This window comes from Somniosus microcephalus, chromosome 6 (assembly GCF_052327205.1).
Source record: "Somniosus microcephalus isolate GS21.2 chromosome 6, FLI_Smic_1.0, whole genome shotgun sequence".
NCBI lineage: Eukaryota > Metazoa > Chordata > Chondrichthyes > Squaliformes > Somniosidae > Somniosus > Somniosus microcephalus.
In genome coordinates, this window is record NC_140992.1 from 46384318 (window position 1) to 46404443 (window position 20126).

Consider the following 20126-nt stretch of genomic DNA (forward strand, 5'->3'; position numbering starts at 1 on the left):
AACTTGTCATTCAGAAGACACACCGCGGGTTTGTTACATAAAATCACGAAGTCTTCACACTTTTAATGACAGAAAGTAACGAGGTCCGTGTGCATAATCTCCCCTTTGTTTTTATGAAAGGTAATTCTGGAGAATTGTCATAAAGTAGTAAATGGCTGTAAAGTTATATGTTTGTTGCACAGCGTGACTAAACCACGTTGAACACAGTTTTAATATTTGAGGTTCTTTGTGTCGAAGAAAACGAAAACAGGCAGGAACACTTATGAAACTTTCTAAAAGTGCTTAGTGTAAGAAGTAAGAATTGTCAATTTCAGAGGCTGTATTGACATGCAGATAGATGGGTGCTTTCCACGTGGTTTTCAAGCTAGAATTCAGGTTTAGAATATTACCGAATACAAAAGCCAAGAAAATTATTAGCGGCTAAATAAATTGGGCTGTCGCCTATTGTAATGCAGTTTATCAAAACAGAATGATTCCTGTTTGACCCCTTGTCTCCCGATGCGGGTTTGATTTCTAGAAGGAGCAATATATTAGCAGCTCCGGTATCGAACGACGTGTTAAACTATCCATGTTTCCAGTTTAATTATAAATAAGACACTTCGGAATGACACCGATACACCTTTACCCATGGAGGCGCTGAAGATATTTGTACCATTTATTGAGATGTTGGTACCACTACGTGTTTTGTTTCGCGAGGTTATATTTATTTCACATTGATTGGTTGTGTGATGCAGGGACAGAGTCTAGGTGGACCGGTTGCATTTTTTTAATATAGTAAACTCAGCGAAATCAGTTTGTTGAAAGTAAAACTCAACCGCTTTGTTAATTATACATGCGAGCGATTAGATGGGCTAGAACCTGTTCGCATATTGTAGCCAAGTTCATTGAGTAGCTTATAAAATTCTTCGCAGATTCAAAAGTTTTGGCACCATGAGGGGACCATCACTGAAATTGCTACAATAATATCATAGGTGGTGGGGGGTGAAATTTTAATTAATGGTTGGCCGGGGGCATGGGGAATCGCTACATCAAGAAGCGCCACTTTAGCGAATGATTGTCATGCAAAGATGCGCCACAAAATAACTAACTTTTAAATAACATTTATGGTAAAAATAAAATGGTGCATCTCCTGAACAGCCCAACTACAACTCTTGGATTAGCCATACTGAGAGTTTTCAGTTTCACAAACTTCAATACAACTGAAGTAAAATGAATCGACCAGATTATGCCATTTGTAACTGCAATGCATTCCATTAAAACACGGTGACAGATTATATCATTGTCAATTTGAGATTTTTAGTACCTTTGCCATAATTAAATTCAAACTAAAGTAGCATACTTGAATGGATGATTTGTGTCCCTTTTCTAAGCACGTGTAGTTTTTTTGTGACGGTTATTGGGAGTTATTCTGAAGAACGGAAAACAGCAGAGAGCGGAGTTGCAGTAATTTCCTCAAGGTTTCAAGTGCCCTTGTACTCCTTGAATGAAATTATTTACCAGAGTTGGGTCTAAAAGAGTCTGTTGCCTCCCTGTTCCTTTAGACTGTCAATGCCACTTGTACGAACCGGAATCGTTAGTGCAGATATTTGTCAGATAATGACCGAAAGACCCCACGTTCCCGCGAAATGGCTGGGCCCAGTGGATAAATATATTGCTAAGTTATAAAAGAGTTCACAAGTGTGCCGTCAAAATTGTTTTGCACTGTGATCATTGGATGTATAATTGGTGTGAAAAACTCTCATTCCTTATATTTGCTACGACCTGGCAATATGAAGTGTTTTTGTATGGAATTATTGGGTGTATAATAGAGTCCTACACAAACAAGTGCAGTTCACTTTTGAACTTTTACCAGGTGGTAATTTTATTATTTAAAATTTCTAAGCCACAATTTATTGTTAGTATTTTGGATAATTTATTGCGCAATTAATGTAATTTCCAACTTCTGTTTACCAATTAACACTGAAACGCGTTTAGTGTCATCAGTCTTAGCTTTCGGGCAGAGCAACAACTCATCCGTATTTTGTTTTCATTTAGCCTCTGTTGTTACTCTGATTTTTTGTTAAATGTTGCACTACCTACCTGGAACATTTGACAGAAACTCTTCAAATTACTTGTGAAAGAAAAGATCGTTGTGCCGAATCAATAAAGTATTAGTCTATCCCCCGTCTGTAGAATGATGCCTGTATTATTTCACAAACGGGTACAACGTATTTTCCCTATTCCAATGAAAAGTTTACTGCTTCGGAAACAGCTGGTTAAAGACCATTGGCTTTAGATAATTTTTACTTAACAAAATTTAAATTTTTGGCGTTCTCAGTTGACATTTTGCAGAAATTGAGTTATCAAGGCGCCAATTATTTCACGGGGAGATAAAACGCTCAGAGCTTTAACTGTCAAACAGGCCTTTTCAAATTTTAATTACAAAATAAAATTAGTCTGCTCCCTCGGATGGGTTGTGAGTGGTTAAACAGTGCTTCCCAATACCGGTGGTCGTCAAACTCTGTGCTAATTAGCAATGATGAGAAATTCCAGTTAACAAGGACATTCTCCTACACTCTACTGGATCCCCGCTGTTCGCCTTCATTTCCATAAGAAGATTATAGTGGAGGGGACACACTCAAATGCAGATGCGAAGCGTTTTTAACAAGCATCATAATAGTCAGATGCTTGGCTAGTTCTCACCCAATTACCGCAAAGTTAAATCTCCATTTGCATCGAAAGACAAAATAAGAAATAGTTCTGTTGAATTCTCCCAATTTTTATCTTTAATTGCATTGTAGTTAAAAGAAATGATTTTCTGAATAAAAAGTGGCCATAAGCAATTCATATATATATATTATATATATTAACTGTTTTTCTAATTGCAAAATTACTTCGCATGTATCAGTTTTATTATTACATGCATCTGTATTCACTCAGATCCACTGGGAATATTTTTATTTCAATTAGACTGTTTGTATATCACCATGCATCAGTTATCTATTTATTACCATTATCAATCAAACACTTCACACCCACACCCTCCTTCTTTTTTGAACGTTAATTATACGTAAGGTCGTAAAATAATGTTATCAACGAGCAAAGCATAAACAATAGCAGCAAGAAATTGATTTGAGCGCCCTTTCTATTGTTTGATTAATCATAATTCTCTTGCACCATAAATTAAATAATATGCACTTACTTTTATTCCTTGTAGCTGAACAGAGGTCTAATTTAAATAGTCGCTTTGAAATAAAGCTGAAATTGAATCAAAAATACAATTCGTTTAAAAGGAGATACTTGCTTTTTAGCTGTTAGCTAATTCACAATAAGGATTGATCACAACTCCGCAGCTTTGTATGATAAATGAGTATTTTTTTATTGCTTAATAACGTTTTTCTAAATGGCAGCGAGTAAATGTGGCACCATTGAAGAGATGCTGCCAGCAGACGGCGATATTAACACACGCCAACCACTGCGTGGAACTCTGAGGTCGATTACAAAGGGAAGTAATTTACAATATAAACGAATAATTTATTACTTATTCTTATAGGTTACAAATGTGTTACGGATAGAGATAACAAAATTTACAAATACGTTTGCATGTGGTACTATTGCCATAAGGCACAGCTGTTTACCCGTATATATATAAAAAAACAAATCTAGACTTTGTAGCTATCGAATGTATTCTGATCAAATTACATACATTATTCTGCTCAACCAAAAGATCAGATCTCTGCTGTAAGCTGTCAAATTGAACCAACAAACTAACCAACGAAAAAAGATATGCTCAACATGTATCTGACCGTTTTAAATAGCCTGTCGGGTTTTTTTTAAGAACAACTTCTTTCGCGGCTGATCGGAAAAATAGTGATCTTTCAAGTACCATAAACACTGAAATACCATTAGTCTTTCTTTTTATTTGTGTTCAAGTGCATTTTAGTGAAAAGATCCAAACAACGGTGTGGAAGTAAACTTATACCAGTCTTTGTTAGCTACAGTGTACTGACAACAAGAGGAACAAAACTACCTATTTGTAATGGACGTGCTAGTCTTTATATTGGCATTGATGTTTTCTCTATTCAAATTCCTACATTCGGACAAAGAAGGCTCGATTAAATTACAATCCATGTGTTAACAAAAATCAAGAAAACAAAGCAGAAAATTAAAACAAAAAATGTACGATTGCGCGTTCTAAAACATGTGGATTCGTTCGAAGTACGTTTGCACTTTCAAAAATGTGACTTATGTATCTTGTTCTGACTCAAGAAATGGGAAACTTCAAAACGGGGTAAAGGAAAACTTCAACAGCAGGATTATAGGTGACCGTTTAAGCGACTATCCACATCGATACGCTTTATTTAGAATTAGAATATCTAGCCATTGAATCGCAGTTACTCGGATCGCATATATAAAGGATTTATTTAGTTGTTTCAAGAAACTAAAATATGCATCTTATCCTTCCACCTAAATTTGTCCGCAAAATGGTCTTGGTTCAAAATTTTAATAGGCAGAAATACACTAGCTGTGTTAGTCATTTATTTTAATCGCCGTTGATTTTGCTTTATACCACTAATATATAAATGAGAGGAGCTTATTCTGCGGTGATTTTTTCCCCCTCCCTCCCCCTCGCTCTGTGAATACGGACCGATGCCGTTGCTAAGGGAACTTTTCAGGCTTGAATATAGGACGCGCCAGTTTGTTGTGGAGGGAGGGGGTGGGGGTGGTGGGGGGGAAAGCAAGCGGAGTTTGATTGGCACCGAGTGGAGCTGTCACTCAAAGGCCGGCGGGGACAGACACCTGCAGCGGCGGCGCCATTTTCCGGGCTCTTCCTCCAAAGAGCGCAGGTGACGGAAGGGCTTAATGACATGCGCGGGTCGCTGATTGGCCGGGCGAGCCCTTTTCTCGGGGGGGGGGGAGAGGGGGGCTTGGGCCCCGCCCCTTTGCCCGCGCTGCCGCTGAGAGCCGCGCCGAGCCTCCGGGCCCCGCCCCCTTCTATGCAAATCGCAGCGGGCGCGCTGTCACTCAGGGGCCGCGAGCCCTCCTGATTGGCTGCAGCAAAGCCATTTATTGTCTGACAGCCCCCATCACATGGATGGTTGTCTATTAACTTGTTCAAAAAAGTATCAGGAGTTGTCAGGGTCTCTCTCTCCTCTCTTTCACTTCACGCTGGAAAGTGCCAGTTCTTGGTTCTATTAAGTTGCAAGAGTAACGAAAATATAACAAGTTCCACATTTGTTCCTTACTTTTTTTGTTTCGGACTGAACAAGAAAAAGTTTTTTTTTTAAAAACAATTAAAAATCCCCCCCCCAAAAAAGCTCTCAGACATCAGGTTGAATGTACAACATGATGGAAACCGATCTCAAACCGCCCGCCCCACAACAAACTTCGGGGGGAACGGGCAACTCCAACTCGGCGGGAAACAACGCGAAAAACAGTCCCGACAGGGTCAAGAGACCCATGAACGCTTTTATGGTGTGGTCCAGAGGACAGCGGCGGAAAATGGCCCAAGAGAACCCCAAAATGCACAACTCGGAGATCAGCAAGAGGCTCGGGGCGGAGTGGAAACTTTTATCCGAGGCCGAGAAGAGGCCGTTCATCGACGAAGCGAAGCGGCTGCGTGCCTTGCACATGAAGGAGCACCCGGATTATAAATATCGACCCCGGAGAAAAACCAAGACCCTGATGAAAAAGGACAAGTACACCCTGCCAGGCGGCCTGCTGGCGCCCGGCGCCAATGCCATGAACGCTGGGGTCGGGGTCGGCGTCGGCGCTGGAGTCAATCAGAGGATGGACGGTTACGCGCACATGAACGGCTGGACGAACGGGGGCTACAGCATGATGCAGGATCAACTCGGCTACTCGCAGCACCAGGGCCTGAACGCTCACAACGTGGCCCAGATGCAGCAGATGCACCGCTACGATATGAGCGCGCTGCAATACAACTCAATGACCAGCGCTCAGACCTACATGAACGGCTCGCCCACCTACAGCATGTCCCCAGCCTACACGCAGCAAAGCACAGGTATGGCTCTGGGATCAATGGGGTCGGTGGTTAAATCAGAGTCGAGCACAAGCCCCCCAGTCACTACTCACTCTCGGGGTCCACCGTGTCAGGGGGACCTACGGGACATGATTAGCATGTACCTGCCCGGAGCCGAGGTGCCCGAACCCACCGCTCAGAGTAGACTGCACATGCCCCAACATTACCAGAGCGCACCTGTCCCAGGGACGGGCATAAACGGCACACTTCCTCTAACACATATGTAAAACTGTAAACAAACAAAACTCAAAAATCGGACTTCTTTGGACTATTTTTGTACAGAATAATACATGCAGAAAGAACTTGTATAGAACCATGGGGGGGAAACTTAATACTTAAAACAATTATAGTCCTATGATTCCTTGGTAGAAACTTTGCAAAAAGTTTGCAAAAGTCTTTACCGGTAATATTTTAGAGCTAGTCTCGGTTAAGGAAAAAAAAGTTTTATTATACATGCAACTTTTTTGTACAGTATTTATCAAGAGAAACGGCAATCAAAATGTCCACAGTTTGTAAACTGAGAAATTGCCAATTTTTATAACAGTTCGCAAGTGTAAGCTTCTGTACATTTGCTCTTGTTAACATAATGCAGAGAAGGAGGGGGAAAAGAGTGGCTGGAAATTGGACATTTTAATTGTTTGGGTATTATACGAAAGTGAAGCGATTGAGTCACCGATTTTACGAACTGTTGTGTGGAGTTTTCACGAAAACGGGCGAAATTGTAGATTGTACTAAAAATTTTTGGTTTTTTTTACTCATTGTTAAAAGCAGCAAAAAAGGCCTGCAGGTCGAAACCCTTGTTAATTAATTTATAGTCATTTTGTTTTTCATATTTTCATCTTGTTCCGAAACTGAAAACATGAAGTTACTGTGTTTGAATTATTTTCTTATGGTTTGTAATATTTCTGTAAATTTATTGTGACGATATTTTAAGTTTTCTCATTTTCCGTAGTGTATTGTGCAACTCGGCTCTGTATTACTTGAATCAGTCTGCCGACCAGTCCATGTATATAATTAACTAATACAGCCTTATAACAGAACATTTCGACCTTACGTTTTTTCCATTATGCAGAGTTTGAGATGAATAAATTTTGCAAATTTAGACACTTGAGTTCCGTTTGAGTTGTGTAGTTATTTTATTGCTCTCTGCTTTCGAAAACCTTCATTATGTATGCGCAGTTTGGCTAGTAGAGAAACCAAAACAAAGGTACCTGAATTTTAATGAGTTATAAAGAAAAGTCACGACTTTATATCTGTTCACAACAACTAAATTCTAGCGTGTTGCTTCTTTGTAACTGAAGTTAGTTCAACCCTTAATACTTTCACTTTGTGTTGTAAAGTGAGCGAGTCTATACCCCTCCCCCACAACACTGGCAATAAAAAAAATCAACTTTTGACCTGTTCCGGACCTATTAACGTGTGTTGCTTCAGATCAACACGGATCTTAATTCATATTTAAAAAGCGAAGAAGCAAAGTTATCAATTAATAAAGAGGCCCGATCTTTGGGTTTGCTACTTGTTGAGCTCAAAACAACCAAGCAAAATTGATTTAAGTTTGGTATTTCTAAAATATATACCACATATAGTACAAGCAGCATTCAGTTCAACAAATTGTATACATTGCGTTTACTTAACAACCTTTCTTTACTAAACGTAAAACTTTATTGGTAATATATTGAGAAAGGGATTTTTGAGAAGTCTTGTTTTTTTTTAAAGCCATCATCTTTATATTCGGCAATCAAAAGACTACGTGAGAAGTTGAGAGAAGCTGGAAGCTGTGTAGAAGCGCGTGAAAGGAGCCTTTAGCGGCAGAATGTCGAGTTTTTTTTTTGCTCTAATCCTGTTTCTGTATTCCCAGCGGGGGTTGGAGATTGACTCTGCACAGTAGCGCAGTTTGGATAAACTCTGCGTTAGATATCAACTTTCGGCATCAGTCAAATTCTCGAGGCTTCCAGTAAAGAAAAGAAATACTGACACATGCAGGAAGGTTCTGAACTCTTCCCCACCGTGATCCCTGCGTAAATCCTTTATGGTTTGGAACGGTTTGGAGAGAACGCGAATGTTCTCTGCTGCGTCAGAATTAGTTACAATGATGATCGTGGTAATTTAACTCTCCATTACTGGAGGAAATTATGAGCGTACTATTACTGTTCCATTTAAGTAAATTACAGGCCATAGTTTTTGACAATAATTGGACTTTTTGCTAGCTTACGGTATATACATGTATACAATAAACACAGAGCGCAGTGCTTAGGGGCTGAAATCATGTGGTCCAATGAAGTTAGTACCGTTTATCACATCCTTTAGGAATACAAATGAGAATAACAAACATTCCACGGACGTTTCTGACGACGAACTCTCGGTCTAAATTTCTTATTGAAGTAATGACATATTGGATTTCCGCGTTTAATGATGGAAGCTGTGTCTCAATACTTTTAACTGGAGCAGAGGAGCCCAGTACAAAGCTCTGAAAATATTTATCTCAGAACAATTTGAGTGAGTTACGATCCGTTTCAAAAGTTGGAATCAAGTTTTAAAACTGTTGATGGCCAGAGGAGGAGGGGTACAGCTAGTTTGTCCTTCTTGAATCTGCCCCATGCGCTTAATATTTTGAACTGTTATTTCCCAACAAGATCCGGAATGCTGGTAAGAAGGGAGTAGTAAAAGTTTTACAACTTCTTGAGAGCTGGGAGGAGTTTAGTAACAGGTACACATACACTATTGTCCCTTTTTGAAGGCCCTGTTAAACAGAGGCCCGGGCTTCTGCATGGCACCAAAGGAATTTGCAGAATTGCACAGCATGCGTGATGCATATAGGGATTATTCATGTGGTGATGGCCGCAATTGGCCTCTCATGTACATAAGAAAGAAGTGTTCTGAATATGGCCTTAAAGGCCCTGCCGTTCATTTGAAAGGAACAACTTCATAGCTCTGTAACAATTATGACATAAATTATACTTTGGAAAACATGCCTCTTCTACCGCTGCCCCAAGTGGTGCCAGTTTCTCAGTTAAATAGATGTAGGGTTTTGTTTTCCAGCTTTCAATATGAAATCTTAATATCTAATTTGCCTAATATAAATGACGAATGAATAAAGTAACACCGCGATTACCCCATGTGATGCGTGTTAAATTGCAGCATAAAACAATTGCTCCGTCCAACTTTTTTGAAGAACATTTGCGGCTTCCTATCCTTAAGTCAGTTTAAAATTCACAGCGGAGTACGAGTTAGACGCATTTCAACGATAGAATGGGGAGTCCTCTGCCAGCTGAATATTTCCATGCCATATTATATTCCACATTTTCCAGGCGAAGTTAAAACAAGTTTTAATGTAAATTAAACTGCGTTCTGGTGCAAGCGGAAAGGGTAATTTTATATTTGTTGCATTATCCAGCTAGATCAGCCTACCTCTAGCGAAGCTGAGACTCTGTTGTCAACCGTCTCAAGCGTGTCTTTGCCGGACAGGGTCAGACAGCTTTGGTCAAATTAATTATTGATAAAACCTATAGACGCAATCGTGGTCAGACTATTCTGAAGAAGGCTTAACGTCCCACCCACCCCCAAACGATCTTTATCGCAATTTAATAGGCTTGTATGAATGCAAACATAGCATAAACATAGGAAATAAAGAGCATCACAAACGCCAAGTGCATTGTATTTAAATGACTACCTACTGATTAAAAAGTAGCATCTAAAAATATTGATGATTTATCATATTAATTATAATTAATTCTGTGTTATTGGATAGCTTCATATTTTCTCATAATTTTGACATTTATGTTTGTAAAAAAATGTATTTTTTTCATGGCCCTACTGCACCATAAACAAATATGTTTCGGTATAAAGCCAGGGTAATTGTTGGGTGAGATTACCTGACAATAATATACATTGAATGAGAACAGATAAGCTAACGGAACATGAACTAATAATTACAATGCTGAATTAAATCAGCTAGGGGGTCTCAAACGAGACCTTTGTGTACTGGTCCATTGAGGGTTCCAGCTGACGGCTTTTTGACAGAAAATAGCCTAAAACCTGCATAGTGCCTCGGAGGGACAAGCAATACCGCTTAAGTGGAATTGTGATGGGATTCTCATTTAAAGCTATTACATAGTGACAATTAAACACCGCCTTTATGCTAGCAAGGTTTAACTTTCAATAACTCGCCAACACTCCGATAGAGCCGAAGAGGCGCAATAAATAAAGGCATTTCAGATTGTGGAGACCTGCTCTTCGTCTAAAGATTGGAAACGCCAAGAAGATGCAACTTTCAACGCGTCAATAGAGGAACATATAGAACATCCACGCCGACCCTTAGGGGCTGGGCATGGTGCAACAGGTGCCACCTTTCAATAAATTCGGAATGCTTCATTGGTTGTGCCCGAACCGCAGAGTTTTGGCTGGAAACCTGAATGAGTTGCACCTGTAGTCTGCACTTTATAAAAATACTGTTTACCCGGCGAGAAAAAAACATGTTTTGTTTGCAATCGCGTCACTTCTCCAACCAATGATGGGGTCTGTTTTATGTGCAATGCAAACTCTGACTATGTTATTTAAGTTCTGATTACTGTGTAGTCAAGTAATGCGGGGGGGGGGGGGGGAGAGAAACTTTAAATCTATCATTAATTTTACACTTCTGATCCAGCCCCCAAATTAATATTTTGCTTTAGATTGTCGGCGTGCCTAGAAATGTAATTAATCGATTAAACAGACCTCGTCGTATATCTTGTTGGTTAACTTTAATCTCTTAATTTAACACCGCAGAGAGCTAGCTAAAGAAAACATGGCGCAGACTTACTAGCACCACTGATGGAGTGTTGTAGCGATCCTCCTTACTAAACTACATTTGGCAGCTTATGGGTCCAACTAATTGCTGAATTATAATTGAAATATATAAACTACCGCCTCCAGCCCTAGTATATACCTCACCATTCCTTCCTCAATCAGCCCGCAGCAGCTGCTGTAGGGGGTTAAAAGAAAATAAAGGAGCGGCATTTCTCGGACTGGTAATCTATATCGCGTTATATAAGATATGCCTTGGCTATATTCAGTAAACCATTTTTACATAAACACTAGAAATGCATAACAGTGCGAGTCTATGCATTCAAGCATTCATTTTAAAGATTTTTGTTCCTTTTTTGAGACTCTTGCGGGTACAATTGAATTGTTCGCCTTAATGTATTTTGCTGCGCTGTTTTTGCGAAACTAGGAAAGATTAAAAGAATCGGTGGCCCTATCAGGAGTTTGAGGATAGTCTGCTCTTGCAACGGGGGCAGGTTCGTTCACACCCTGACGTCATCGTCCTTTGCGAGTTGGCTCCCAGTTTCCCACGGCTCAAAATCCAGAATCCACTCCACCCCCAGGAGTTAAAATAAGTTCCCTTTAACGATATCTCATAGCATTTTATAGATCGCCCTTCCTGACGCTCTGCATTCATGCTGACGGACAAACCTTACATACGTAATGGATGTAGAAGTTTAACGTGTTGCACCATCGTTCTGTTTAATAGGACCTGTCTAAACTTTATGTTACTTTGAATGTGTCAGCTTCAGTGTTTGTAGTTGTCTGCGTGAATTCCCACAAAGCAAAACATATTTCTGTTCCAGTTTTGATAAAAAGCAATGTGAGTCGCAAGTTTGCAATCGGGGCTGGACTGAAGTGAGCTGTATATCACCAGGCTCACTGCACCATAACCAGCAAACCTTGAAGAAAGCGCGTTATGAATGGTCTGAATTGTCCGTAAGGACGCAAGTGGTACATAACAAACTCTATCCTGTGGAGTTTTGTTCATTTTCACGCCAGGCATTCTGCTTTAACCCTCTCTATACCACATTTCTTAATTTTTTTAATACATTACATCCAGGTTTAATATATTGACTGGTATAAAGCAATTAGGAATACCTATTTTATTAGCATATTTTAGGATAAAACGTGGATCAACTTAAACTGACTATACAAATCATTGGATACAACTGCACTTCAGTTTGCTAATCTTTTAATCTAATAGATAATTCCCTTTTTTAATCCGTAACCTGTCGCAGTCACATCACTAAGTAATTCCCGTTGTACTCTGTCCACGGACTGGGTTTGTTATAAACAAGGTCAACACGTCCCAACTACAGCTGAAAGTGACACAACCAGCATGAATGTTAGTCTTTGCTGGGTGTTGTACATTGCAGTCGGAATCACACTGCTTGTATCTATTGAACATTTAAACAAATCTCTGCAGTATTTATTTATTTGTAAACAATTACTATAGATTGTGAAGCTCTGAGAAATGACCGAGGGGATCTTCAGTTTGCACTTTTCGCGATTTATATTTTGCATCTGCGTTTGAAATTAACGTAAAAATCAAAAGTGACTCTATATGAGGTAACTATAATTCATGTAAGGGGTATATTTGAATTCTTGTAAAAATGCATACACTGCTAACTTGCAACAATCAGTGGTAAAAGCTGACGGACAGAGAATAACTAGTCCACATTGATATAATTATAACGCTCCCTTCTTTGTTACATTGAACAATCATTTCAGTTATTTAATGCAAAGCGTGTGTATGTTTTATACGTGCTTTGGATTGGTGTGAACTCCGTGATAACTCCGACGTGTAATTTGTGCTTCCGCATTTAAAATGCGTTGAGTTCTCTGTTGAGCTGTAGGGGTGAGTAGAGTTTTCACCTCTTGGACGTTCACATGCAAATCACTGGCTTCTGACTTCAGTTGCACATTAAAATAGCCACAGAACAAAGCCGCAGCACTGCAAACCCATATAGGCAGCCGCTGCATTTTATTTAAAGTGATAGAAGATGATCAGTGGGGAAGAAAAACACCACATATTCAACACAAAACAAATGGGCGAAGAGACTTCAAAAAGAAAAGCCAGTCATCTTGTGAAAGGTTTGAGTTTAATTCAGTGACACTGGGAACATTTGTATTAAAATCGAGGTGTAACGAGCTGTTAAATGTCTGTTTAGCGTTTTTGTGGAATGTTATTTCTTAAGATTTTTTTTTCAAATTACAGAACTTGGAAATAGCTGGCAGATAGAGGGAAAGTAATTAAGGTATTAAAACAAGCAGTGCATTCCTCCAGAGGACGTTATCAACCAGGAACAGACTCAGCATCCCCTCAATATGCTAATATAGGAGGAGTGACGTCACAGCTACAAGTTTGCCTGCACGCATTGTGGAAACAAAGTGTGAAGTTCTGTAAATAAAATGATGTTTCCCACTCTCACTATAATCATTTAAGTATAATCTGCAGTGTTTAAGAACGACACTACCCTACTGTTAAGTGATATTTTGCCGCAGTTTGATAGACTGGGATGTAATAGTATTGTTTGACGACTATAATTTAAAAACTGAAAAAAACGGGAATCCAGAATTTAGAACGCAATGAACTTTAAAAAAAATATCATTATTGCAGCGAGAGACCAGGACACCTGGGTTTAAGCCACATCATTGTACAGAAAATAAACTTTAACTTTGCATTTTGTGTGTCTGAGCAATTCATATCAGATTCAGAGTAAATTATCGTAATGCACAAGCTTTCTATTCCAATAATGTTGAATACTTTATCAGCACGCTCATTTTCATTTGGGGGGCGGGGGGGGGCGAGGGTCTGGGCAAGAAATGATCTTGGGTACAATGGCGATTAGTTGCGTTTTGTAAATATGAAAATCAGGCTCAATATAAGCAGTGAGCAGAATGCTTCAACTCGCCCGATGGGCCACTGTCAATTATGTTACGTTGAATTTAGTTCTGACGTTGATAATGTACAGATATAGCGCCTAACATGTTGTGAATCATCATACGTAATTAACATTCTTTTGTTTTATTCAAAATAAAAGCCCAGCCTTGTGATGGAAACCAAAATATGAAGGCAGACTTTCTTTCGATTCGCAATACAACAGTGTCGAACTCCTCCGAAACATTATCTGATAATTTATGAGTTTACTATTCAAGGGAAGTGAAACCGCAGTTGGTTGCTTTATTTATTTTTCAGTCTGTTAGCTGGTCAATCAAGTCCGGTAAAAAAAAATAAAGCGCTTGCACATTTGGAGCTTTGCAGTTAGGGGTTACATTTTGGGTAGAAGAAATGAAAGAGTCTGCTAATGTTCGCCAAAAGCCCATAAACACATCGATTACAATAAGGCACCACAAAGCCGACCTGTCACAAAGTTACTGACCAGTTTTATGATCATCGCCGATTGATTGATTCATAGTTATATGCGTTCCACACACTAATCCAGTGAATTGAATTTCAAAAACTTTATAACGCCGAGTATCTAATAAACTCAACGTGGGTGTGTTTTCCTCTTTATTTCAGTTGATAATTGTTACCAATCGAGGTGATAGACAGTCACCCCATTAGAATCAGTGACAAAAACATTTGAAATATTGAAAATAATTATTTCAAATCAATTCTTTATTGTCCGAAGCATGGCGTTGAAAACATGCAGTGAGCTAAACTCAAAAGTTTTCTGTTAGTGTTTTCTATCGTGAGAGGCAAGTAAACTGAGCTGGAGCATATTGAGAGCTCTTATCCTCGCCCTACCTCAGAACATTTTAAGTAAGGTCTTCGCTGAACATTCTCTTATTCGCGCGTTTAAACGAGCGACAGTGTACGATCTCTGTAAAGGACTTAATTTCAACCCACATTATGCAGCCGAGGAGAGGTCGGTTTACTTTAGGCGCCATTATTCAACGGATTATGTATGCATATGGTGTCAAATACAATATGTGACAACGATGTGCAAACTGCTGCTACTGAGCTATTCTCAGTCTACTACAGTTTCCCACTTTGCACCCAAAAGTGCTACTTGATCGCTTTGTGTTTCATCTCCAAACACGCCCGGGATTAATCCTCGTTATTAATGCTTGCATTTTGCGTCCTAAGGGCTTCTGAAAGGATTTTAAAGTTTGCTTGTTAAACCTGTTTCCTTTCACGACTGATTTAAATTTGTAAATCTTTATGGATGGGCCGTCAAATTATAGTTTAAATCAATAAATATTTTAAGCAATCCGATTAGATCGAATGTAATAATGATGTTAAGGTAAGCGGTGAAACATAAACGAACTTCAAGCTCCAAACTTGCAAGATAAAGATTCGAACCTACTACTATTTGACTTTCTTCAAAATATTAAAAAATAAATATAAAGAACAATAATGCACACCGTTATTTTTTCCAACGCAGTATATTTTGTTTCATACTTGCTATCCTGCAGGAGATAAACGGGTAGATAGATAGGCGGCAGGCAGACAGAATTACATCCTATTATCCATCACATACAGGTGCTCAAAGTTTGTTTACCTTGTGAAAAGTTTAAGAAATGTTACACTTGTTCCTTGAATACCTGGGTATCTTTTCTGGTTCAAGTAATCAAAATGTTAGGAACCACTAATATTAGAAAGCTTATTTTTTTTATAGACAGCGCCTACAAAAGGTCACTGTTTAGTTGTGTGTTATTAAAATCGCCCAGTTATTTTAATACTAACATATATTAAACTGAACTGCGAGGAAACAGGTCACACTTGTTTTCCTGGTTAAGTGCATTTGCCTCTCACACAGTATGGAGGTAATGGAGCTTAAACGTGTAGTGGTTTAAAATGTGTATCTTTTTCGGTTTACTGTATATATTGGCATCTGTTGGGCGAGTTGAGAAAGGGACCAACAATGCTCAACCATAACAGGAATATCGCGATCTCGTACTTTAAACGCTAGCATATTGTTTGATTACTAATTCGAGTTAATGCGATCTTTATGGAAACATAAGAGCGGATAATTGCCTCTTTTTCTGGGCAACAATATAAATCACAATCGCTTTATTATTTAATAACGTCAAACGCTTCGTTGGATTGGCTCCGACAGGGAAGACCTTTTTTCTGCGCAGTGTTGTCGGGAAATACAATGCAGATCTAATTGTGGAGATTTTTTAAGTTGGCTCCTGTAAATGAACAACAGAGATATGGAAGTTCCAACAGATGTCTGCAGTTCTACTCTGACAAACTAAGCCACACACAGACTCTGACGACCTATAGAAGAATTTTTGCACTGGACGCCTAGCAACAGTCTAAACCTTTCTCAGACAAATACACCCCCTTCCTCGGTTGCTAGAGAGCACTTCAAACTGCAGAAAAGGTTATATTGTGTTAACCAGGGCAGTGCGTTTGGCAAATTTTATTGCACTGTTCTGTACACAGTATGTCATGTAATCCGAAATGTAAAAAGATGTTGGAAAGTCGACGTTGTGATTTTAAACGCATTTTGAACTGAAATTTCAAAGCTTCTTTCGAAGTAAAGCTTTGCAATAAACTTATTTCATGCCATATTCCTAAAATATCCCATGATACTATTCCACCAGATCGCGCAAATCTAATTAATTCCTGTTTGGACAAAAACAATATTTAAGCAGTTTCTGAAATCGTTTTCTATCATCCACTGAAGGAAATTAATTCGCTCATGTTACCTTGCGAGCTTTTAGGAAACACAACTGTTTGTGGAAATGAACTATTAACAGAAGACTTTATTGACCTAAAAGCCATGTTTTCACTGCGCCACGCACCTGTTATCTACATTTTAATGACTGCTAACAACGATCGGGTCTTGCATTGGTGCACAGCAGTAGAAACTTACACTTCACATCATTTGTAGAAATAGACAACACCAAATGAACACATGGCTCTCCTGAATCCTGCAGGGTGATATTGACTATGCGATCGATGAAATAGATGGCGCATTTTCAACGAAGCCAATGGTAGGAGACACCCAAAGCATTGGGAATACTGGTCACTAGACTTCTTGAAAGATATAAGAGTTTAATATTTTCTTTAGATCTGAAATGCTACCATAACTATAAGACACAGTGTGTGTGTGTGTGGGGGGGGGGGATGGGTGCATTTAGGGGGGTGTCACAAATTCTCCAGGATCTACATATCCGTAATTGATTTCGGTATTGTCCCATGCTCAGCCGGTACATCTCAGTTATACTGCCCAAACACGTCACACTGAGCTGAACCACAATAGAGCATGTTTGGGAGCGACCCATTGTTATAAGGAAAGTGGTGGAAGCAACGCTTCTCTCAAAACATTGAACAATCACGAGTAAGTTTAGAAAGCTTCCGAAAGTTCCTAGTTGGGGTTATACTGCAGCAGGTGGGAAGCCTAGCGCAGTGGAACTAGTTATTAGAGGTGGTCTCACAACTCTTGCTTTAGATACGCTGGGGAGTCAGGGCAGCGATCTAACTATCCAGTCATACTGCGTATACTGTCGAGCGTGGATCCGCATCCCAAACTACAGCATAATGGCAGACACTGTAAAGAGCATTTGCCAAGTCAAAGACTTGCTTCCTCAGTAAAAAAAGAGTAATAAGGATGCAGCTTCTCGCACGTCACTGTTTTGCTGCTTTTCCAATCCTTTTGTACTTGGTTCACCGCATGCTTAGAACAATGCGCGCTTTGATACCAGTGCTCAGCTCAGCAGGGGTCGCGGAGATGCGTAGCACGCACCAACCCAACATTACTCTGCTATCAAAAATATAACAGGTTGTCAGCACACAAGGCTTAATCGTTGAAGACACACCGAATAACCGTCAAAAAGTTCCCTGTAAATGTTTTTAAAGTTCATGTTGCAACATCTACTGATCGAAACATCTGAAGGTCGAGAAATCGTGATCGGATGTAGAGCTTCATTGAATAAAGTTGTAATATTTGTTAAAAAGGGCAAAAAAGAGGGTTTAGAATGCATCACGTTTAATTGATTTCTGTTATAGATTCTGCCCAGCTGTCCAACAAAGAAGGTCGAATAACAGATCATTATAAATACAGTTGCACACATTACTGTAGCTGACTGGGATATGGCTAAAACTCAGATATGAGAAGGGGTTGCATACATAAGTCTCATGCAAGTACTCGTCACTTCACCTGTATGCCCGTTTCTTGAAGTCTGCAATATTGTCCAATGCACAGTTGACTTTGTGCTAACTACAAGATAATTTGAATTGTATTGAAAATAAACTTATATTCTGACTGAATAATACCGGGTACTTCTGAAATCACCAGAAATAGTCGCTCATTTGTATTCGTTGTTTTCAGTTTCTTACCAGAGTTCGACACTAAATTCAGAACCGTGGCCAGCCATGTGAATATTATTTAGCAGATATCAATGTCGCTGAAGGGAACTTCTGAAAAATAATGTGCGATTTATCTTCGTTTTAAGTTTTTTTTAAATAAGTGAAAACTTAGTTATTAAACGAAACTAAAATGGAGGGTAAATTGCCGCGTCGCTAATATAATGTTTTAAAGGGAGGTTGCCAGTTGTTGCAATATTTGAAATGCATCTGCACTCAATCACATCTTTAACCTAAAGCCTATCACCTGCTCTGTGCACATGATGGACATTGGTTAGAATTTCCCGCTACCACTGGCCAATACTGTTCGTTTCATAGAATCATAGCAGTTTTTTTATCCCTTCACCAGCAAGGCATGTATTTATTGCCCATCGCTAGTTGCCCTTGAGGTGGTGGTGAGCTGCCTTCTTGAACCGCTGCAGTCCGTGTGGTGAAGGTACTCCCACAGTGCTGTTAGGGAGGGAGTTCCAGGATTTTGACCCAGCGATGATGAAGGAAGGGCAATATATTTCCAAGTCTGGATGGTGTATGAATTGGAGGGGGTGGTGATCCCATGCACAGAAGGAGGCTATTCGGCCCATCGTGCCTGTACAAGCTCTTTGAAAGAACTCTCCAATTAGTCCCACTCCCCCGCTCTTTCCCTATAGACCTGCATTATTTTCCCCTTTCAAGTATTTATCCAATTTCCTTTTGAAAGTTCCTATTGAATCTGCTTCCATCACCCTTTCAGGCCGTGCATCGAAGCTTATTAACTATTTGAGCTCCTAAGCGTGTTGTCACTTAAAGAACTGTAAATACATAAAAAAAGATCGGAAATAAATTTAATCGGATCAAATATTTTATTCTGCTTAGTTATAACATTACTTTCTCAACATAATAAAGCGTTAACTTATGTGTTGGACTTCAATGTAAATACTAATACCTAATGGTGGAAAGTGAATCCTGGAACACGCTGAGTAGTTGCTGTCGATACAAGTATCTTTTTATTTCACACTACTTATATTGTATGACAATTCCATAAAGTGATAGACTAGCTAGTGCTAAGTGATTATTGATAGGTCAGTTTCAGTGGTCTGACGACTGGCAAATGATTTGGAACATGCCCAGTGATCTTTTGGACCTCGTCTGCCTCCGAAGTTTCATTCGCAAGTGTGCTAATCAACGGCCATCTGGACTTGGCAGCTCTTAGAAACTCCAACTGGCATCTGTAACAGTAATCTGAACGCTACTGTGTGCGCGCACTGTGCAATGGACTGTTCTTCGGGCACCTGCAGTAGATCCGTGGTGTTGGCATGCACCCTGTGATACTGTATTTTGTTTTCAGTTACCCTCTCTCTCATCCTTTTCCCTTTCAGTCTCCAACCTTAGTACTTTTGTGTGACAGAGAATGTGAATTGCTAGCATGTTTAGGCTTTGTAAATCTGTAAGTGAATCAAGGAATCAAGCTCCGCGCCAGAGATCTGGAGAGACAGAGAAATGATTATTACCAAGATGCATACAATAAGAACGGGAATGTTCAATACTAAACCAAAAACAGAAAATACTGGAAACACTCAGCAGGTCAGGCAGCATCTGCGGAGAGGACAGAACTCTTAACGTTTCAGGTGTAGATCCTCCGTTAAAACGCCAGCATTCTCTGTTTTGTTTTCAGAGTTCCAGCATCTGAAGTTTTGTTATTTTCTGTTTGTTTATTTTCAGTACTGAGTCTGGGGTGTGTGTGCTGAAGTGCCTCTACATTCGAATGTTCTGAGATTGTTAAGTATTGCATATAGTTCAGATGGTATATCCTGGAATTCACACACCTATCGCAAAGAATGTTGATACTAAACCTCAGAGGTCGAAATCGGATCGAAAATTCACTACTTTGATACCACGGAGTTAAATGTGAAACACAAGAGTTCAGCACATGTGACTCCTCCACCCCAGCACCGTGCCCTGGATTATTGGAGAATTCATTGAGATGAACATCCCCTCTTT

The 20126-nt window shown here is 39.5% G+C and overlaps 2 protein-coding genes across 3 annotated transcripts in view; both read left to right on the forward strand.

Moving 5' to 3' along the window:
- Positions 1 to 4681, forward strand: part of LOC147115672 (uncharacterized) — a 34515-nt gene extending 29834 nt beyond the window's left edge. The window contains exon 4 of the mRNA XM_085990136.1: positions 3390 to 4681. The gene's annotated coding sequence lies outside the window, so the exon portion shown is untranslated. The remainder of the gene's footprint in view (positions 1 to 3389) is intronic.
- Positions 4682 to 5059: 378 nt separating this feature from the next.
- sox2 (SRY-box transcription factor 2) overlaps positions 5060 to 20126 on the forward strand; it is a 28376-nt gene continuing 13309 nt past the window's right edge. The window contains exons 1-2 of one of the 2 annotated variants that reach the window (XM_085990134.1): positions 5061 to 6004; positions 13044 to 13509. In XM_085990134.1, coding sequence (XP_085846260.1) covers positions 5317 to 6004; positions 13044 to 13078 — 723 coding nt within the window. In that variant the 5' untranslated portion in view covers positions 5061 to 5316 and the 3' untranslated portion in view covers positions 13079 to 13509. Of the gene's footprint in view, positions 6005 to 13043; positions 13510 to 20126 lie in introns of those variants that run through there. The other variant, XM_085990135.1, reaches the window with a different exon arrangement.